This window comes from Myotis myotis, unplaced genomic scaffold (assembly GCF_014108235.1).
Source record: "Myotis myotis isolate mMyoMyo1 unplaced genomic scaffold, mMyoMyo1.p scaffold_m19_p_5, whole genome shotgun sequence".
In the NCBI taxonomy this organism is placed as follows: Eukaryota; Metazoa; Chordata; class Mammalia; order Chiroptera; family Vespertilionidae; genus Myotis; species Myotis myotis.
The window spans coordinates 37,904,059-37,925,618 of record NW_023416357.1 but is presented as its reverse complement, the minus strand read 5'-3'; the positions used below and the strand labels follow the sequence as shown (position 1 = coordinate 37,925,618).

General features: G+C 40.0%; 1 protein-coding gene across 3 annotated transcripts in view; it reads right to left on the bottom strand.

The window, feature by feature from the left end:
- MAP1B (microtubule associated protein 1B) overlaps positions 1 to 21,560 on the bottom strand; it is a 92,461-nt gene that overhangs the window by 65,145 nt on the left and 5,756 nt on the right. For 2 of the 3 annotated variants that reach the window (XR_004967413.1, XM_036308255.1), the window contains exon 2: positions 18,366 to 18,467. Coding sequence is in view for 1 of the 3 variants with exons in the window: in XM_036308255.1 (XP_036164148.1) it covers positions 18,366 to 18,467 (102 nt within the window). In the remaining 2 variants the exon portion in view is untranslated. Of the gene's footprint in view, positions 1 to 17,583; positions 17,603 to 18,365; positions 18,468 to 21,560 lie in introns of those variants that run through there. The other variant, XM_036308256.1, reaches the window with a different exon arrangement.

Sequence of the window (21,560 nt, the reverse complement as noted above, 5' to 3'; positions counted from 1 at the left end):
CAGTGCAATAAGAATGAACGTGGCACTTCCTTTAGCAGAAGCTAGAAGGTGGGGGAAGGGAATATCTACAATACCCTAAAGAGGCATTTATTTATGTAAACTTTTGAAATCTGTAAAGTCCTGATTAGATAAATGGAAATATTTGGCTTTAGGGAACTTCAAGTACAAAAAAAAACAAAATGATAATGCTATAAACCAGGGATCCTCAAACTACGGCCCGCAGGTCACATGCAAATACAAATGTTGTATTTGTTCCCGTTTTGTTTTTTAACTTCAAAATAAGATATGTGCAGTGTGCATAGGAATTTGTTCATAGTTTTTTTTAAGCTATAGTCCGGCCCTCCAACGGTCTGAGGGACAGTGAACTGGCCCCCTGTTTAAAAAGTTTGAGGACCCCTGCTATAAACCATGAGTCTGAACAAAGTAGGGTTGAATAATACCGCAGATTTTATAGAGCAGCAACTGTTGCAGGTCATTTGAAGATTACAACAAGATGAATCAGCTTTTCCTGCTTGGCTAATGTTTCTTATTCATTTCCTTGAACAGGAGGTTAAAAGCATTAATCATTAACAAAGATTCCCTTCTTCTTTTTATTTTTTTGAAAAAGCACTTTTACTTAAAAATCTTTTTTCAAAAAGATAACATATTTGGTAAAGGAAACTATTGGTTTATAGTACAAAATATCTGCACATTTACAATAAGAATGGTATGCTATTTACCATGGAACCAATTGATTTTATGGGAGAATCTGTGTTACTCAAATGACATGTGTGATTCTCTCTTAAAGACGTTTTGAAGTGTATCCACGATGCCAAAATGGCACTACATTCCATAAGGATCACAGATTTTCACAAATAAAGATGACATTTCATTATTATTTTGAGTTGGAATTAGGAAGCCTGGTGGGTTAAATATGGTAGCAGAACAGAAGAACCTAATATATCCTTAACCAACTTTATGAATTTCTGAAATATTTATAAAAATGCACAAAACCAGAAAAACTGACTATGGTGACTAAGAGTACAGAGATGGTCATATGCTGAAAAGTGGAGGGTAGAGGAGTTCGGCAAGGGGAGAGCCAGAGTGGCCAAAAAACTCATAGACACAGACAACAGCCTTGTGATTACCAGAGGGGAATGGGTGAGCGGGGAGGTAAAAAAGGGTAAAGGGAGGATAAATGGCGCCGGAAAGAGACTCAACTTGGGGTGGTGAACACACAATACAATAGACAGATGATGTATTATAGAATTGTACACCTGAAACCTATACAATTTTATTAACCAAGGTCACCCCAATAAATGCAATAAAAATTAAAAAATAAATTGCAGGAAAGACGAAATGCAACAGCAGTATTTAAATCTGCACCCGAGGCATTAAAGAGCAGAACCAACACTGCAGAACACGGACAGTGACGGGCAGGCCAGATGTGAGGCGCTCTCCCCCAGAACATGGGAAAAAATCAAAGGGAAAGTGATGAGACAGAGGATGAGCATGAAAACGAGTTTGAATATAAGATTTATACATGTTTTAAAATTTATTGTTGAAAGTATTGCAGATGTCTCCCCGTTTGTCCCCCATTGCCCGCCCCTACCCGGTCCCACCGCACGTCAGGCCTTCACCACCCTATTGTCCGTGTCCATGGGCAATGCATATATGTTCTTTGGTTAATCATATTTTTAAGATTGAAAGCAGAACCACAGGAACAGAAACAATGAAAAGGATATAAATAGAAAAGAACTTTGCTACCTGAAAAAACCATCAAGGTATGCAGACTAAAATGGTTCAGAGCATTTCAGGGGGGGGGAAAGTAATGAGAAATATTTAAATCTCCACATTTCTTTACAGCATATTTTAATTTCAGATAAGAGGAGAGTAGCCAAGATTTGGGAGTGAGCAAATGACTGAGAAAGTTCATCTACATGCAATTAAATTGTTAACATCTTCACATAAAATCCTAAATGGAACAAGAAAGTCAGTCCTGTGTTAGATTAATAGTGAAGCCAGATTTTAGTTTTTCCAGTAAAAAGCACAGGTTTCAAATAATATAATAGGGTATCTGCTTCAGTCACATCCTCCAAAAATGAAGTATTTTTCTGTGCAAAAGTTGAGATTTTAGATACATCACCAAGTCGGGCCAAGAGATATCAATGCCATGGAAGAGAGAGAGTGGACATTTAAACCAGGAGGTAACTGACAAATGACAACTGATCAGAGATGTGGTGCAAGAAAGCTGCTTATAAATTGTCTTGAAAAAAGACAGCATCGGAAAGAGATGACTGGCCTACCAGAGCCTCAACAATCACCAGTGAATATCTGTGAAGCAGACCCAAGGAAGATGCTGGGAAGAAGAAACTGAATCTTAAGCACCATAGGAGATGTTCCAGAGGGGCTCGGGAACCAGTTAGGTTACAGCACAAACCTTCGAATTCTAATCCAGAATTGGTTGCTTCATTGCTCTATTGTTGGGATTTTTGTAGACCAGCAAATTTATAATTAATCCTATGCCTGTAAGAGGCCAATGAAAATTCAGATAGTTCCCTTTTATATTCATTCTTAACTCAGAGCAAAGTAGTGGAATCCTTATAAGAATGGTGATATCTTCATAGAAATATTTTTAAACCATGTCTGTTTCATTGTTCCTATTTCCTAAGAAATGTGCTACTATAACCGCACATTGATCCCTGTGAAATTCAAGAAATATCTGTATACTCTAGAATAGCCATGGGCAAACTACAGCCCAGATCCGGCCAGTTTGAAATGAATAAAACTAAAAAAAAAAAAAAAAAAAAGACCGTACCCTTTTATGTAATGATGTTTACTTTGAATTTATATTAGTTCACACAAACACTCCATCCATGCTTTTGTTCCGGCCCTCCAGTCCAGTTTAAGAACCCATTGTGGCCCTCGAGTCAAAAAGTTTGCCCACCCCTGCTCTAGAACCTATGAAACTAAGCAAAATTGCTACTATTGCATTAAAAGGGAAACATACAGTGTCCAATGTCTTAAAAATAAAATAAGTGTTTGTCACAAATCTGAGCTCTACAGTTCTCTCACTTTTCCCCTTACTAGGTCAGTTTCCTCTTTTATATCCTTATTTAGCTCCATATTCTCTTTCCTGGTACTTAGCACAGATTGTGAAACGTATTCGTATGACAATCTAATTAATGTCTGCCCCCTTACCTTGACTGAGGGCTCCATGGGAGACCATGTAGGGACTGTATATTATTGATTTTACTCATTATTGTTAACCTCAGTATTTGACAGAGTACCAGATCCCCTAAGACAAGCAATACATATTTGTTTAATGAATAGATTGAGTGTATATGTTTTAATTCATTATTCAGCCAAGCAAGTAATTTTAGCCTATGAATTCCAAAAATCTTCATACAGATACCACATCATGGCTTTGCACATTAGCGATGCTTATCAACTTGGCATGGAAACCATTTTTTTAAAAAATACTAAAATGACTCTTTCACTATGTGTTGATATTATATCACAGAATATTAAAGACAAAAGGAAGCTTAGAGATAATAAAACTGAAGTTCATAAATGGTAAGTAATTTGTCCACAATAGCACAAATCTACTTAGCAGTAGAAGTGGGATTCGAGCATAGATTTTCTACCCGACCCTCAGCCTCCAAGGGTACTGGGCACTGCTTCTCAACACACTGGCTCTTCACAGAACTTCTAGGTTGCCAAGTCTCGGAAAGTGATTGGTAGTTTGTAAAGAAACATTTTACCACACCTCAAAGTTTAAAGGAAATTTGTAATTTAAAAAATGGTTTGAAATACAACCACTGCAAATTTTCAGATTTCTTATGCATATTATTTTTAAACCCAATAATACTTTCTCAAACCTGTAACACCTCATCATTCATTGTCATACGTGTACTAGTACCATGTGCCAGGCGCTGTTCTAAGACTCTTTCCCAAGAGACAGTAGCCCAAGACTTCCTTAGTTCTATGGTTAATAGATAATTGCATTATTTTGTTCTTATCATGCAGTTGCAATTGGGAAAAAGCCATTTCTGAAAAGTTAGAATCCTGAAGATTTTAAAAATCGAGCCCTATGATTCAAGCTCTTCCTTTGGTCTTCATTTTTCTCATTTGAAGTAGGTTTTTGTTTGGTTGGTTGTTTTTTCTTTTCCTTCTTTTTAAGATGTAAGTTGGAACTTTTTGGGGGGGGTGGGGACCCCAACTAGTTTAATATTTTTTTAATATATTTTATTGATTTTTTACAGAGAGGAAGGGAGAGGGATAGAGAGTTAGAAACATCGATGAGAGAGAAACATCGATCAGCTGCCTCCTGCACACTCCCTACTGGGGATGTGCCCCCAACCAAGATACATGCCCTTGACTGGAATCGAACCTGGGACCCTTGAGTCCGCAAGCTGACGTTCTATCCACTGAGCCAAACCGGTTAGGGCTAGTTTAATATTTTTGATGAGTCTGCCTACCATGCATAGAAAATCCATTTGTTGGCTAAAGGATTCCAGCAACAGAAATTTCTTTCTGATGATGGAATCATATTTCTGGACAAGCCTGGAGTGAATCAATTTGTCAAATTATTTAATTTATATTTATATGCTGAAATGTTATTCCAGAGACTACAAATAGTCTCTGCTCTATGTATAAAACAAAAATAAGATACAGTATAATATGTATAACTAATACATAATATAATACTTCTTTAAAAAGAAGACACCGATATCATTAGATGTTTCTAAAATAACCCAAACCAGCATTTTTTGCAGAAAAGAAGGCTGTGATTGGAGAATAGAGAGGACGTATTAGAAAAAGGGGGAAGAAGAAGGAAAAAGAAACAGAAGGGAAATGGATGACATTAGCTGGGGAAAAGGTATGAGTGATACAGGTGAGAAAACAATGGAAAGGAGGTACACTCACATAAAATTACCTTTTTCACCAACAGACATTTACTTGGATTTCTAATGCTTCTTTAATAAGAAAGATGTTTTTGAAATAATATAAAAGCTAAGTCACTTATACACATATAATTATAGATGTGCATGTAAATGTCTACACAATTTTAGCCATACAACCTATTAGGATCTAAAGCTATTCTGCACAATTTTAGAGTACAGGCAATACGCCTTTCAAGATAACCTCAATTCTCATTTCTTTTATCACTTGGTTGGTTTTCTGTGTTTATTAGCTCATTAGGAGGCTAGACAATGCATGGAGAAAACAATTATCTATTTTTTAAAATATGTCTTCACATGCAAGAGATAATAGAAAGTAGAATGGAAAAATGATTAGGACTTAGAAGTAGAGTGCACTGGTAGAATATGCAACAGAAGAATAAAGTGGGCTAATGCATATTTTGCAAACTCTTCAGATGTTTTTTTTTTTAACTATCCAGACCAGGGGTCCTCAAACTTTTTAAACAGGGGGCCAGTTCACTGTCCCTCAGACCGTTGGAGGGCCAGACTATAGTTTAAAAAAAAACTATGAACAAATTCCTATGCACACTGCACATATCTTATTTTGAAATAAAAAAACAAAACGGGAACAAATACAATATTTGTATTTGCATGTGGCCCGCGGGCCGTAGTTTGAGGACCCCTGATCCAGACGATTGTCATCATTATTCTCTCCACACTTCCCTTCTTTCTTTTTAGCAGTCTTGAATTCTTTTGCAGTATATAGAATGAATGACTCATTTTCTGGAGCAATATAATAGTGAGAGACATCCGTTGTCCTAGATAGAAATACAATCACATTAATAAAATTGAGATGGCTATTGGCCAACACAATATAAAGGGTTTGCCCGTATTGTTTCAGCAGTAAGAACTCATCTCTAATCAGTATGCCCCCTTTCTGACAGTCTCGTTACCACTGGCCTTCATAAAGAGGACCTGAGACACAGGGGACTCTCCTCCTCAATCAGCCACGGAAGACTAAATTAGATTGTTCTGAGTTTGGGTTCAAGTAGGTGGTAAAGTGTTCTCTTGTGTGAGTGCATCTGTCTTGGCCCGTGCTTCAATAAAATGCTAATATTTGCCCAAGGAGTGCAATATCTCTTTTGTAAAAACTCTCTTTGAAAATATTCCTCTCTTTGGGAGAAAGAAGGAATAACAGATTTCTAAGTGCATGTGTTCTATCAATAGTTTAAATATAACATGGACTAACGTATAAATTTGGTTTAGCAATTCTACGTCAATTCTAGATAAAATCAAGTTGTTCGTATAAAAGGACTATATCACTGAATTCTAAAACTTCAAAAAAATAATAATCCCACAAGGAAATTATTGGCAACTCCCTACTTGATTAACAAGACCACCATATTTCTCATCCATAGAGATACTATCTACTTTCATTTTGGTTTTTAGAAAACTCTGTTAAGTTTGCTGTAAAAATAACATTACATATATGTTTTAGTGATTGAATTAAACATTTTTTTGCAAATATGATCAAATTGGGGATAGGACAAATTGAAATTGTCACCTTAAAGGTATTAGATCCCAACAATCATATGATGTATTACCATAAAAATCACTTTTCCTTCCGGATAATCAGTGCAAGTTGTACACTGTCAATAATAATGTGATGTGAGCATTGCTCCCCAAGGGCATTCAGATCTGCCTGTTCTCACTTGTTAAACTACATTGCAGTAATTGGGTGTTCACGTGACAAGATATGCACAGCTGCTCATGCTTACTAAAATGTAGGCCATTCTCATGGGCCACACAAATGCTGTGCCTGGCACCTGTAACACGGCCAGCCTGTAGACGATCCCCAGAACCCATGAAATTTCACCTTCAGTCTCTTTCTAAGGATCTGTGACTAAGTAGCTAATCTGAGGCTCCATGCAGCACCAAACGTCCATGTGGAAATTCTAATTATAATGGGGAAAATGCAGCTATTTCCTGTTTGGCATTAGGTAGATAAAACACTCATGAATTTGACTTTTGAAATAATTTTCCATGCAAGTGTTTGTCATTGTACAAACACCGTCAAGTTTCGTCTGGTTTGGTTTGTCTGCAAGGTAGAGACAGAAGGAAAAGGCTAAGGACCAAGAACTCCCAAACCAGGAAATCAGACTGAGGGTCATAAGGCTGTGCGTGTTCCCCCAAAATGTATAACCCTATCAAACGGAACAGGCAGGTTTTCTAAACTAAATTCTCTCATTGGTACTGTAAAACCTAGTTGAAAACCCATTTCAAGCTAAACAGAATAGGACAAGTCCCCTTCTCATGTCAGTGATGAGGCAAGTTAGTAAAAATTCATGGACTCATAGAACACAGAGTATAGCATAAGTAAGTTTACAGTTGGGAGTATGCAAGACAGTTTATTGTGTTATTATTTATTAATTATGGTATTATTTTCCATACAGACAACTGTAAACCTACTTTTGCCCCATCCTGTATAAACTGGAGGAGACTCAGAGAGCATTTAGTCCAGTGGTTCTCAACCTGTGGGTCGCGATCCCTTTGGGGGTCGAACGACCCTTTCACAGGGTCGCCTAAGACCATCGGGAAACACATATATAATTACATATTGTTTTTGTGATTAATCACTATGCTTTAATTATGTTCAATTTGTAACAATGAAATTGGGGGTCACCACAACATGAGGAACTGTATTAAAGGGTCGCGTCATTAGGAGGGTTGAGAACCACTGATTTAGTCCAGCCTGTGTTCTAAAGAAAGTGGCGGTGGATGTGGCTAGTCAAATAGGTTAAGAAAATGTATGGTTATATAAAATTAAACAAGTGTATTTATATGCAGTTACCTACTTTATGACTCCTCAAAGAATATGACCTTGTGTGCGCAGTTCTGCCGGGAGCCGGTCCATGCTTGCTGTTTCAAGGGACCTGGCATATATGGCATACTGTTCTTAATATGTTTGCTCACCTTCTTGGCACTATGTGTTTTAACCAAGGTCTCTGAGAAAGGGTGTTTCCCCAGGTAGGGATTTTCCCCTGAAGCTAGGGAGGGAATAAAACCTCTTTGCTAAGTGCCAGGCGGGTAATTAATCACTTTAACTACGAACAATCATGCTTAAGCTACATAATCTTTACTCCCTGGAATGAAGATAAGAAACGCCCTAACCTTTGTAATAGAGATTGATAGGATTGAATCAACTGGTATAAATACAGATGCAACAAGACAGCAAGACAGAACTTAGAATACAGAACTAAGAAGAAGACAGAACCAGGAGGCACAGAACCTACACAGAACGTTCTCTAGAGACAGAAGAACTTTCCTGGAGAGAACATGGCAAAAGATCCTGGACAGAAACTGGCAACAGAACCTAGAGACAGAACCTAGCGAGAGAACATGGCAAAAGATCCTGGACTGAACCTGACTAGAACCTGGTGACTGAACCTGGCTACAGAACCTGTCTGGAGAACCTGGAGAACCTGGCTGGAGAACCTAGCGAGGGAACATGGCTACAGAACCTGTCTGGAGAACCTGTCTGGAGAACCTAGCAAGAAAACATGGACACAGAACCTGGCTGGAGATCCAGACCAGAACTTCGCTGGAGATCCTGGCTAGAGATCCTGGCTAGGCTGCTGATCAACTGAACGCTATCTCCGTGTCATTCCTTCTTCGCCAACTCCGTCCACACCTTTGGGGACCCCTGGACCTGCTGGGGTTGGACCCCAGCACAGTTCCAGATTTATTTCACAATGGAATTCTTTCCCACTGACTATCTATTAATGTTTTACAGAACTAATGGCTAGCAGAACAACGTTTCAGGTACCCTGATCAGTCTAAGCCCTTCATTTTGCAGAAGAGAAAAGGCCTCTTAGCAACTTTTCAGGGGGCTACCTGGGCAACAAGAGTCTCTGGTGGGCCCAGAGCTGTTGCATTAGATCAGGCCTCCAGGACTCTGGAGAGGGGAGGAGCCTGGGAAGCAGCTCACAACACAAGTGCCCTCCCTGCTTCCCAGCAGGAACAGCTGAATCAGAGCTCTCCAATGTGTCCATTCTAGCCTCAGGGCAGTGAAACAATCACTTCAGGTTTATTTCCATAAAACCTTTCACTTTCACAATCTCTCCCACGTGTCTTCCGAGTCTGCCAATGGACACTGTTCCAGCACTCAGAGATGAAGACAATCTTGAAATCAAGCCTATACATTCATTTCAGCAGTTTTGTGCTCACATGCTTTCAGAGAGCATGAATCCTTAAAATACAAGCCAGTCTCTTCATAATTAAATTAAAGCGCTTAACACAAAATGTAGCTCCAAACTACGAAATCATTAATTCTGTTTGGATCCAAAATTCCTTGGTCATGAAGAGAATCCAGTGCTTAATTTGTGCCGATAATATGATGCTAGTGACTATTTTTATGTATGTGCATTTTTTAAATAGCCCGAGCAAACAGAATTTACAGAAGTCTCCTCCTACAAAATTCTCATTTGACACATATTATACACTAATTTTTTCTGTTATCTTATTTCCATGCTCAGTTGTAAACAACTCTCAGGCCAGGACTACTTAGACATCTAATGGCCTGCCGAGCTAGGAACTAGCCTGTGTCTTGCTACAGGAACTACTACATAAATATTTAATGGCAGATTGGGGCTGATAATAGGGCACCTTCTAAAAAGATATACCATATACTGTGAAAAGATTATCTCCTACCAAATGAATTAGAAGATAAGGTATGCCTTCCTTTTCTCTTTCTTCTTCTCCCCCTCCTCCTCCTCCTCCTCCTCCTCCTCCTCCTCCTCCTCCTCCTCCTCCTCCTCCTCCTTCTCTTTCTCTCTCTCTCTCTCTCTCTCTCTCTCTCTCTCTCTCTCTCTCTCTCTCTCTCCCTCTCTCTCTCTCTCTCCCTCTCCCCCTCCCCCTCCCTCTCCCTCTCCCTCTCCATTTGTTTTGCAGGTCTTTTACAAACATCAAAACCTCTAGGTGACCATTCAGAAGGCAGAGAGCAGCTACTCCAAATGACTCAGGAGCTCCGCATGCACCAAGAGTGCTGCTGGCTTGGGTTGCAGAATTTGCTCCATCTTTAGTCTTAGTGCTATCAAGTGAACTTCCCCAAATGTGACATTTCCATGGACTGACATTTCGGGAACACAAAAGCAAACTGTGTAGGGAGCAGCGTCCTTGGGGCAGGTGCACTGGGGATGTGTGTGTTCCCTCGGGGCACCAGCTGTCCCTTCCCCAGGCCATTCCTGTGTGATGCAAACAAGGGAATCTGTGAACTTGGTCCACAGCCTCCAGTGAAACCTGTTTGATTAAGAAAGGGCTGGCAAAGGGCCGGTTTAGAGGACTTTCTATGCCAAGGCAGTCCTCGGAATGTTCATTTTTATCTTCACCTCTCAGACAATTAAACCCACAAGACACTGTTTAGAAGCAAACTCAGCTGGAGTCTCTAAAATGAGGGGTGATGCAACTGCGGCATAACCAATAAAGCACCACCTTCCCCAGGTCTTTTTTGTTCATTTTTAATTAGATACTTTTATTTTTAAATCATGTGTAGACTCTCTTGTTGCGTTTTCTGTAATCAATTATCTCATCAGTCCTGAGTAATTGCAGCTCTTTAACATAAGTTGGGATAGTTTATTAAAATAACATTATTTTTGTCTTGTGTTTATGTGAAAGTTGGGATAGTTTATTAAAATAACATTATTTTTGTCTTGTGTTTATGTGAGTTTCTCCAGTCCCTGTGGTCATTTCTAAGTGTCCTTCCCCAGGGGCACTTCTTTCTTTCTCACATTTTTCAATGACCAAAGAAATCTGACTTCCCAGCAATAGAAATTACCCTAAGGTCACAACAACGAAAACAAAGGCATAAGCCCTGTAGTATGGTGTTTGGGGAAACTTGATGGTTGCCTGGGTAGCATTTAATTAGTCCTGGGTTGCGGCTGAGGGTGGGGGTACTGGTACCTGGGTAACCTTTGTCACTACCACTAAATCTGTGGTTGAACAATCAAACTGTAATGCTTGTTATGATTTCTATTCTCACTCATCCTTTTCTTTGGGAATTTTAGTAAATATAAATCTCTTCTCTTCTCTCCTCTCTTTCACACACACACACCAATTTGTAAATTAAGAAAACACTCAGTGTTTTTTAAAGCTGTGAAATTTTTCCAACTGAATTATAAACAGTGGGACACCTTATTCTTTAACCTATCCTTTTACAATTACTTGCTTATTAATAAGCATTCAAAAATAGTACTTGACATTTTAAAAAGGAAATCTCTCAGTTTACGCTTTATTCCTCTTCCACCATTATTTCTAGCATGCCTTCATAAATGCTGAACAAACTGCCCCAGAGAGAAGCATGCAAAACTGGACAGTAAAGAGTAAAGGGACTGTACTTGCTAGGTGGTTTGCTGATATTGAGTGCTATAAAAAACACACACACACACACAAACAAAAACCCTGTACTAGCAAAAACCATGGGCTCTCTTTGGTTTCTGCAATGAAGACAAAAGCTGCCCTGGGTTGGCAGTGTTAGAAGCTATTCTGTAATGCACTTAGTTGGATTTAATGGCAAATTACTGACATCCCCCCCCAAATGGTCACTGGGTCCAGGCAGCCAATTTTCTGCCACCTTCCTGCCTATGCGTGTCTATGCTGAGTGGCTCCACAGTGCCCATTAGGAACAGCTTGAGAGCCATTACAGTCGGTAGGGTAAAACATCCTTTTTACTCCAAAAAAAAAAAGGGGGGGATGAGTAGGTATTTCTAGGGTGGTCTGAACAAGCTATCAACAACCCCAAGGAATGAAGGCACCTGAGTGGCAATGAAACACCGTGTTATTCTTTTTTGTTAGCCAAACCTGCATCAGAAAAAAAATACATCGGTGTGTGAGGATCTCTGGATATAAAGAATCCCCAACGTTTCAAAGTTGTGCAAAATGTAAACCCCGCAGGAATTATGCCTTGTGTAGCACACACTATAAATTCTCATTCTTCTCTTGGAAAGTTTAGCCCTTTCATCCTTCCAAAGGCATTCAGTTGGGGGCGACCAGGCAGTTTACCGAGGAATGAATGGGAGCACTGGGGCAGGAGCGGCTGCTGATTGCTCCCCCACCCCCACCCCCCCCCCCCACCCCCAACTGCAGCCCACAGGCTGGGGAAGCTGAGGGCAGAGGGCAAGTGTAAGAAAGGCGAGTGATTTGCATGAAAATGGGAGTCTCCTTCCCAGGCGGGCGGCGTTGACCTCAAGGGATGCTAAACAGAGGTCTGGTTACTTCAACACAGATAACGCTCTCAATTAGTCATTTTCTTCTAATACTGGGATTCCTTCCATAACCTTAGATGACAACGCCATGAGAAACAGTGAGCTGAGCGGTGTTGGCATGTGGGCAGGTGCCTGTACCCGTGTGTGTGCACCCGAGAGAGAAAACATGAGGATCAAGTTCCCTCTGAAATAGCAGGTTCCTTGAGGGTTAAGTCAGCCTCTAGGATGCAACCGAACATGCATCTGTGTGCTTTATTGTTAAAGGATGGGAGCTGGGCTGAAAACACGTTCATTACTCCCTGATCTCCATTAGAGCAGCTAATGCATTCTAGGCACATACTATTAGGCTATAACTCTGTACCACGACAGACTAAACATACAAGTCTAGACAGAGAAAGGAGACGACTGAAAACAGTTTTAGATCTCTGCTTACAGGCGTTTTAGCATTTCCTTATCATTCTACTGGCAAATAGCATAAAACCTGGCCTCATTAATGTCAAAGGGAGTAGAGGATTCGCATGACTTAAATTCAAGGGTCTTGATTTGAATTCTCCACTAGAAAACAATCTCCAGGCCAGATAGTTTTAGCAGTCACTCAGCACAAATCTGACCGTGCTCAGCTGTGGTTTGTTTATCTTCTAGAGAAAAGGCCTGGGTTCTTAAACAGAACCACCCATGTACACATTACAAAATCAATCACATTGTAGGAAGGTTTGTGTGAACGGGATCTAGGAGTTTTATAAAGCCAGTGACAAAATGTAAACATGCCAAGGTCTTACTATGTATTCAGTTGCCTAAAAAAATAAACCGCCAGAAATCTTGGTTTCTTAAAACTGGCAAAGTCTACAGTCACTTGCTGATTGGAGAGAACAGAAGAAAGAATCGTGTGGTAGAATGGAGTAGAAGAAGTTGCAAGGGAACAGAGTATGTGACCCCCAAATACGCCACTTTGGTGCGTGGAATTTCTTGAGCGGAAGGCAAGATCCCACGGATTCAAGAAAAACTTTTACTTTTCCCTTAACTACCTGGGAGAATTTAATTAGGGGGCCTGGCTCATAGAAAGAGCTATTAACAAAGATAACTTTTACTTGAATGACCTACCTGTATGGCAGGGCAAACATCTAATTACCAAATGTCTGCTCTTATTGTCCTATAAATTACCCTCCTCCTCTTTGAAGCTCCAGGCCTTTATTGCATTACTTAAGGGGGGGGGGGGGCGGCAGGGTGGTGCATAAAACCCTCACCAACCCAACTTGCCCTTCCTTGGGTCTCTGTGAGGTTAAATTTGTTTTTCTCCTGTTAATCTGTCTTTGTCAATTTAGCTAATAGAACAGCTAACAGAACCTATAAAGGTAGATGAACATATTTTCCTCCCCTACACATGAATAGATTATCACAGTAAGAAAGCAGACTGGCACTCTCACCCACATCAGCACTCTCCCATGGGCACCAACAGGACCATTTTGAAATGATATTCGACCCTGCCCTATGGTTTGATATGCCAGCACCTTAGCATTACGCCTCCTTTTTGCTCTCACATCCAAAGGACCTTCCTAAACTCAGTCATGGAATGTTGCTGCCCCCTACACATAATCAGCAGCGATGTTCCTTCTGATCATGCTGAAGGCAATTGTTTCTCTGAGAAACATCTTTAATTCAAACTTTAATATCATTACAAAAAGGAAGTTAGCCAATATCTAAATCCAGTATTTCCCATAGATAATAATAATCACCAAATATACAAGTCAAATAGATATTCAATAAGGGAGACAATTTTAACACTAGCTCGCATTTATTGTTTTACTATGTGACAAGCACTGTTTCAAGATCTTTACATGCATTAATTCATTTGATCCTCATGAAAATTCTGAGATATTATAAATCCGTTTTATAAGCTGAGGCATAAAATGATTAAGTGACTTGTCCGAGATCCTATAGCAAATGATTGTCAGAGCAAGGATCCAGAATCTGCACTCTTAATCACTATGCTATGTTGCTGGTGAGGATTTAAATTCTCAAAATGTTTTAATTATTTTAATAGGCAGAAGACACAATGATGGAAAAGAGAGTATTAAAATTAATTTTCCTTCTGGTATTCCCTTGTCCTGGGAATGGTTTGTGTTTGTTTGTTGTTTTGAAATGATGTTTGTCTAACACCAATAATCATGGGGCACTTCTTATAATCCCTAGGAGACATCCTGCTCTATTGTTATATGTAGATGACAATAAAAGTTAAATTAGGGGAAGAATCAAATAGGAATGGAGAATGACGCATGGTACCTAACTCTACTCTTGCTGTAAGACTTATAAAAATGATTTTCATCCAACATAATTAAGATACAAAAACATGCTATATATGTAAACAAAACTTTTGGGACAGTATTTGAATTCAGAAATATAAGCAAACATAAGACTGTCGCTCTGTTTTGAAAAGATTCAAGTATTCAACATTCACTGGAGTGGAAGCCTGAGGAGTGTTAGGGAAGGAAGGCCTCACGTTTCCTCTCACAATGACTGGTCTTGCTGGAGCCCAGCCTAGATGTGGCCAGGAATGGTTTTACATCGGGGCAACTCAGCAGAGACCTGCTTTGCCCTGATGTACTTTGGGCACACAGCAGATGTTTGTTGAAGGATTTTTAGGGAAGGCAATGTTGCAACAGGATTTGGAAAATAAGATTGCCTTCGATGACTGACCATCCCAAGAATCAAAGTATGCCAGAGCTGGTCAGATCCAAGGGCACACATCCTAGAGAACGGGGGGAGGGGTACCTACAACCTCACCATTCATACCATGCGACCCCCACTTATGCAGAGAAAGCATCATAGTCCAGGTTCTTGCTTAAAGGATATTTGTTCAAGATGACTAAACCTTTCAGGGTGGTCTTGAATGAGACCTGCAATCCTAAAGAAATAGGCAAAATGAACTTCAAAACCACGTTTAAAAACTAGTACATTAGGCTGTGTTGCTGGTGAGGATTTGGATTCTCAAAATGTTTTAATTATTTTAATAGGCAGAAGACACAATGATGGAAAAGAGAGTATTAAAATTCATTTTCCTACATGAGCTGTTAGGTGCATTTGAGGCAATCACCAGTCTTTTATAAGCCATCTCTAGACACAGCACCCAACACAGCACTGATACAAGTAGGTAGGTAACCAGCCCTTACTGTAGGTGACAGGAAAAGAAGGGAGAATGGTAATGTGGTGGTTTGGGGGAGACTTGACCTTCCTAGTCCACTAGAGTAATGCTAGGTCTTTGGTCCAAAAACAGTTAATTCTTTAGTAATTCTTACAGCCTTGCATTTTGCAATACACAGCTGTCATTCTATAAAGTCAATCCAAGTATGAATGAACACAATGGGAATCACAGGCTTTGTTTACACCCTCCCTCCCAAACAAAACAAAAGAAGTAGTCTTACAAACAGTCATAGTAAGAAAGCTAGAACAACCTACAAAGAAAGGATAATAAAAGCTTGAATTTACATTTTGAAACATACTTGTTGGAAAAGGGTACTTCCCTTATTTTCCTTTTTGTGAGATGATTTTAAAAGTTATGGAGATGTGCAAGACACAAAAATACAACACAGTAACAAAGAGAGAAACACATACTGTACCTTTACTTCAGCAAACCATGTGCCATCTGATAATTCCAGGATCATATCTCGCTTTTCTCAATACAAAGAGCTGATTTTGCAAGTGGCCTTGCAGCAGATTTAACTTTTAATGAGCCAATTCCTGCTATGTTTTTCTTAGCACATTTACACGATTCCATGTTTTGGGTCCACAATTCATTTGCTAACTAGAATACATAGAATTTTATTCTAATATCAAACTCAAAGAGAAGAACTGGGTCTGTCTCATGGGCATACTGCTGCAGTCAAATGTGATTCATAAAGGCACTGACATTCTGTAAGTGGTTTCAAATCTCAGTCTGGACAAGGCTAATTGAACATAATGTGGTCAGTCAAAAAGAGGCTGAACCCATTCCTGATTTTATATCAATGCCAATAAAATTAGCAATCATACAACAAAATCATGTAGACAGAAAAGAATATGCTCTACTCTATTTTACATAAAATTTAAGTGATATTCAAGAAATAAAATGGAATATAGTAGCTATGAATGATCAATGGCAGAGCTTTGGAGAAAATCATCCCAGGTTTGAAGTCCTTATGGGCCAGCAATTCTGCTCATAATCCTAAATGTAACCAACTGAGAGAAATATGGGTCCCTGTTCTCAAGAGGAAGATAAGATGAGTCCAACTACATCTCAGGCCTAGAGGTCAGAGTGAGGCAAGAGAGTAAGAAGCTAGGAAAATCCTTTGGCAAGTGGCATGAGGAAACTGAGACAGACAGCGAAACAGATGGCTGGGCAATTTAGAGCAAGCTAACAAATCCCAAGATCTCATCTTTCCTAACCAAGGACACTTAGGATCAAATAATTTACACATTCGAGACCAAGCTGGGATAGACTGGCCTCAGTCCCAGTCCCTTTCCAGTGACATTCTTTGAAGGTGAAACTGACCAGAGAGTGACCCTGGTCCCTCTATATCAATGGTTCTCAACCTGTGGGTCGTGACCACTTTGGCGGTCGAACGACCCTTTCACAGGGGTCACCTAAGACCATCCTGTATATCAGATATTTACATTATGATTCATAACAGTAGCAACATTACAGTTATGAAGTAGCAATGAAAATAATTTTATTGTTGGGTCACAACATGAGGAACTGTATTTAAAGGTCCAGAAGGTGGAGAACCACTGCTCTATATGCTTATTTTGTTGCATCGACATGTCAAAGGACACACCTGGAAAGTTGATGAATATTCTATTGAGATCCTCCCCTAAAATTCCCATCTTTAGAAAACAGATAAAAACCCTTGAGGCAAAGGACCCAGTGTGTGCTCGCCCTTGGGCATGCACATGCCTTCCTGCACCACCACCCCCCCACTGCAATCTTTCCTCAGGTGTGTATCTTTGCTTTATTTCTAAGCTCTAAAAGTTCCCAGGACACTTACAATCAGGGGAGCAGCAGGCAACGGCAGCTCATCCTGAGCAACACCCGGAATCTTTCTGCAAGGGCCCTCTTTTTGCCTCTATAACTTGTTTCCTGAGTCCACACCACCCAGCTGACTCACTGCTGCCTCTTTCTAAAGGACCAAGGCAGCTCTGCCTAGGCTCACTCCTGTTGCTCTGATCTTGCCTCTTCTGTCTTAAGCCTTTCCTTTGTTTCACTGTCCCCAGCTTTCATAAACATACCTCAAAATCACTGGGACTCGTATCGTGAAATTTTTCCTGCATGAAGTCAAGAACCCACACATTCCAGACTGTGCCAGGGCAGACCTGCCTCAGTCCTGGTCCCTTTTCAGTGACTGGTTATTGGGAGTATCTTCACATATGAAAAATTTTTGTGTCCTTACCTTTAATTTCCTGTAGCACTCTTTTTTCATTTCTGAAAGAAAGGCTATTTTAACAGCAATTGCAACCTCAGACTCTTTTACCTCTATTAAGAAAAGTGTATGATATTTCAAGGATGAAATTATGATGTATATTTTATTTTGAAATGCAGATGTTTCCTTTTTCTTGGGAGGGTGTTGGGTTGTAAGATTCTGGAAGCATCTAATTTATATTCATAGCTTCATTTGAGTAACATTTAAGGTCAGAGTACAGTGAAGTAGCAAAAAATAATAATAATAATTAAAAAATACCCCAGAACTTTAAAAACCTGTAAGAATACACAAAATATATAACCCACACAATAACAACTTAAGCTGACTTTCTTAAAATATGGCTTCTGACTAACCTAATCTATATATATAAAAGCCCAGTGACCGGAATGGCGGAATGACCAGAACAACCAGAACAACTGGTGACTCTGATGCACACTGCGGCAGCCAACCAGCCTGATCCGGGCCTGATCGGCCCCCAACACCCCGATCAGAGGCGGGGCCGGCCGCCAACAGTCTGCAGCCTCCCACCCCCACTGGCCTGGCCCAATGGGCCCCCATTGGAGCAGACCGGCCGGACCCCACTTGTGCACGAATTCGTGCACAAGGCCTCTAGTAGATAATAACAAATACAAAGAATCCTTCAGCAATAAGAGAAAGTCTTTTTTGATAACCCAGGCAGAGTTTTCCAGTCAATGGCCTATTTCCCCATCCTTTCAAATTCTAAGTTGACTAATACTAAACCCAAGTCTCACCTGGGACCTCAGGAGAGAATCTTGCAGAGTGTCGAGATACAAAAAGTTTCAGTTCTTGGTCTAAGTTGCATTCAATCAGGTTTGTGTCCCATGATCGGATTCCTAAGGAGGAAAAGGAAAACAGTTGACAGACTTCGAGTTGGTCATTTCAGAATGGTTAGGAAAGCATCACTGTGACAAGTCTCAGGCTTTCAGGAAGGATGTGGAAACTCCTTTTCTGAAGAGCTTGGTGATGGGATGCCCACAAGATGGGAGGGCCAGGGAGTTCTCTCCACCAGGCCGCAAAGGAGGGATAACTAGCAATGTGGACTGAACTTCTGTCCCTTGTAAAGTGTAAATGCAGCTTTTCTGCAAGAGTAAAAGAAAACAGTTATTAGGAAAATGACAGGCTTTCCTCCAGTGAGGGAATAGAAAGGACAGAAAGATGGGGAGTTCTGAAGCAGTTAAGAGGCCACCAGACAATCTGGCTTCCCTGTGGTCTACTTGTAAGTGGCAAGAAAATGTAGGATGAGGGTGGGAAAGCCAGCGGCACAGGGGCTGGCATTCGAGTCCAGGCCTTTGCTTTTTAAATGTTCCTGCAGTGTGCCTATGCATTTTGTGTGCATGTATAGTTTCTTTTCTTTATCCATCCCACTTTTGACCTTAGTTTGTTAACCCCTGGATATCAGTGAAGTTTGTGTGATCTTTGATGAAAAGGCTGGATCTCAATCTTCAAGACTTAGCCTGTCTGTCCTCCCAGGCATTTATTTTACCTGCTCAGCTTGGCAAGCAGCTCTTTCATTCACAATTGTTAGTTGTGTTGCATTTTTCTCATCCAGAGACAAAGAAATGTGGCCACTTTTTATACTTCATAAACTTCCTACAGAGTTGGGGGCCATGCACTGTCTATTCCCACAGAAGCTCACTGCTGCCTCTTTCTAAAGGACCAAGGCAGCTCTGCCTAGGCTCACTCCTGTTGCTCTGATCTTGCCTCTTCTGTCTTAAGCCTTTCCTCTGTTTCACTGTCCCCAGCTTTCATAAACATACCTCAAAATCACTGGACTAGTATCGTGAAATATTTCCTGCATGAAGTCAAGGACCCACACATTCCAGACTGTGCCAGGGCAGACCTGCCTCAGTCCTGGTCCTCTGTCACTAGGCTGGAAGCTGGGGTGAGAGGATACCCGGGCAAGGACGGCTGTTGCCCTCCCTCCCTGTCTCCTCCTTCTTGCCCCTCTGCCCTCCTCTCTCCTGCCCTCCCAAAGGAGATGCAGAGAGGAGCCCAGAGGACATCAGAGAAGGGAAATCTGAGGAGCAAGCCAGCGTCAACTGAGGAACCACAAAACTCTGGAGTCGGTATGTGTTTTATATATTTTTATATTTCCCCAAATAACTAGATGGCTCATGGGAGAGCCAGTGTATAGTATCCATAATTGTACCTTTGCACGGGCATACTTAACTGCCAGGAACAAATCTCTGGAACTACAATCATTTACTACATACCTACTAAGGGCAGGGCTTGAAAGTAGGTATATCACAGCTAGTGAATTATCATTTTTGCTGGTCATTAGTCGGGTGCACAGACTTGGAAGTACATACAGGAGTGCGTTATTTAAATACACCTCTAAATCCTAAATGCATATCTGCATTTATTCCCGTTTATCTCTTGTTCATTCTTCCTATCTTGCAAAGAATCAAGGTAGATTAGATTAGATAGGTGGAAAGGAAGGAAGGAAGGACACCCAGGCAAAAGATATAATTATGGATACTATATACTGGCTCTACCATGAGCCATCTAGTTATTTGGGGAAATATAAAAACATATAAAAATATCAGAAAGAATACACACACATTACAAAATATTCTGGGCACTCAGTTGACTATACATCAAAAATATCTTCAGCCCTAGCCAGTGTTGCTAAGTGGTTAGAACATTGGCCTGCACACTAAAGGGTCTCGGGTTTAAGTCCCAGTCAAGGGCACCCAAAAAAATATGTATATGTATTCAGATTATACACCAAACACTTTTTCAACTATGAAGAATATTTCCCAATAGATGTATATCCACTATAGGGAGGGAGAAATTTCTCCACAGCAATCCGTGGGAATAATTCAGGTATGAAAGAGTTAACATTCGTAAAGAGAGGCTGAATTATAAGGGAGAATTTTATGAGTCTCCCTGGAAACATTATCAGTCTCAGTTTGCATTTGTGCTAATGGAGTATTTAAATTTTAACAAGAAAGGCATGTTGAGATATCGAGGATCTTTTTAGTGCAGAAATGATAAATGGGTTCTTTTTGTTTCACAGAGAGCTTGACAGGTTGAGGGGTCTGAATTCATTAGAATATTTTACTTCAATCTAAACATACACTATTTACTCATCTAGTGTGAAAAATTGAGGAGTCCTGTCTGAGCTGCTTAATTAGTAATTGTTGATTGGATTCTTTGTGCTCAGGTCTGAGCTCTACTTTGTCTTCTGGCTTGTCAAGTTGGGTCAATAAGTTAATAATGAGACATATGTATTGAAATTAAATTCATACAATTTTTCTGCCTTTGTTCTGAGTAATGTCCAACATGCTACACCATTTGAATGACTTCATCTAGGGTTAGTCGTAGACTTGCTCTTACATTGTTGCTTGCCATTTTTCTGTTGGCCTCAATTAATTGTCATGACATGTGCAATGAAATCCTTGTGTTATATTTCATAAAGTTCCTGGTTATATGATCTGTAATTTAGCAATGGAAAAAGTATGAAATAATAGAAAAACCGTTTAGTAATTTTTAAATTATACTAGTAAACAGCTGCTAAAAAAATTTCCCATTTTAATTCACCCAATGAAACTAAAAAATTAAGGTTCTCTTTTCAAGGGAGCAATTTCTAGCCAAATTATTTCTTAGCAATGCATAATCACTACTACCACTTATAAAGGTTATAATGGATTTATTGGTTATTTTAGTTAGGAAATTTTTGGAGTTATACCACTTTCTATACCAATTTTAGAAATAAAATACTTTGGAATTATTTTGTACCTTTTAATGAATAATATCAGTAAAGAGAAATAGTATTTCTCAATGAAGGTTCATGCTGCATTTAGTAGATTACATATCTTCCCTTTGTGTCTAAGAGGAAGCCACTAGTGGGCCCTCTAAAGCTTGTAGGACAAAAAAATATGTATCTTCTTTGGTCCTTCCCACATTCTCCCCTGAATTCAGAG